General features: G+C 59.4%; 1 protein-coding gene across 1 annotated transcript in view; it reads left to right on the top strand.

Moving 5' to 3' along the window:
* Positions 1-182: 182 nt before the first annotated feature.
* The window catches only part of MONBRDRAFT_24992 (uncharacterized protein), a gene marked incomplete at both ends in the record, with an annotated part of 4982 nt that continues 3902 nt past the window's right edge, over positions 183-1262 (top strand). The window contains one exon of the mRNA XM_001745370.1: positions 183-1195. Within this exon, the coding sequence (XP_001745422.1) occupies positions 183-1195 (1013 nt within the window). The remainder of the gene's footprint in view (positions 1196-1262) is intronic.

Genomic DNA, 1262 nt, shown 5'->3' with positions numbered 1-1262 from the left:
CTGCCGTCCACTCGGACTATACCGCTGAAGAGCGAGAGATGTGCTGGGCTTTGATTTTGGCCTTGCCTAGCATGTTGTTGTCTGCTCCCTCGACCGCACTGTCTACGATTGACCTGCGCAATATGTTTCACGATCGTCTCCGTTGGCTTGTGACGGGGCAACTAGGTCGGGTCGTGGACGCCATGCGCAAGGCAGTCGCACGCAAGCAGAGCCGTCGAGGACAGCTGAACGCCGGCGCGGGCGCCCACCCGAACGACGCAGTCGACCAGAGCCTCAGGTCACTCGTCCGCGACCCGGACCTGGCGGACGAAGCCTGGGCAAACCACGTCACGAACCGTCTGAACCGAGGTCAGATTGCCAAAGCATTTGATGCCGACAAGGCTCGTGCCGTGATTGGTAATTCTGAGGTTCAGGCCGTGCGCGACCTCTTGGTACCGCCCGGGCTGACCCCGTACATTGCTTCGACACCCGCCTCCACGTCTACACTGGCACCAGCCACGGCTGCGAGCTCCCCAACCGTGTCCTTCACCAAAGGTGAGCTCCCCAAGGCGTTGGCGGCCACCAAGGGTGTCACCGACCCCTATGGTTGGTCTGGTGAGCTTCTTGCCTCCATCTACCGCATCAAGGAGCACTTCAGTCAAGTCTTGGGCCCACGCCAGGGTTCTACCAGCGACCCGACTGCTCCTTCTGAGGGAGGCGCGCCTCAGGGCCCCACCACCGCCACTGGAGGTCCTCAGGTTGCCTTGAACAAGATCTTTCACCACATTGCCAACAACACCGTGCCCGAGTCGATTCGACATGCCCTTTGCTCCATCAACTACACTATCCTGGAGAAGGCCAATGGCAAGTTTCGACCCGTGGGCACGGATTCCATCTTCAACAAGGTTGTCAACCGCGCTCTGCTCGAGCAACAGCAGCCCCATATTGCCCACTTGCTACAGGCCAGTCCAGAGTTGGCCGTCGGAGTCAAGGACGGCATTTCAGCAGCGGTTGGCATGGCCTTTGGTGAGCTCCAAGCCTGTGAGTCTACCCCGGGCTGGACCATGCTCTCCCTCGATTTCAAGAGTGCCTTCAACTACACCGACCGAGCACGGCTACACGAGATTGTGGCCGACAAGGTTCCTGGCCTCTTGCGCGCCTTTGAACGACACTATGCTCGACCCACTACCCACTGCATTGTCGACAAGTTCTCAAGGTGATTGACACTGATGTTGGCCAAGGCATTGTGCAGGGCAACGAGCTATCGCCCCTCTTCTTTGCCC

Source organism: Monosiga brevicollis, genomic scaffold, assembly GCF_000002865.3.
Source record: "Monosiga brevicollis MX1 MONBRscaffold_8 genomic scaffold, whole genome shotgun sequence".
Taxonomy (NCBI): Eukaryota; class Choanoflagellata; order Craspedida; family Salpingoecidae; genus Monosiga; species Monosiga brevicollis.
This window is presented reverse-complemented; position numbering and strand designations above follow the sequence as displayed.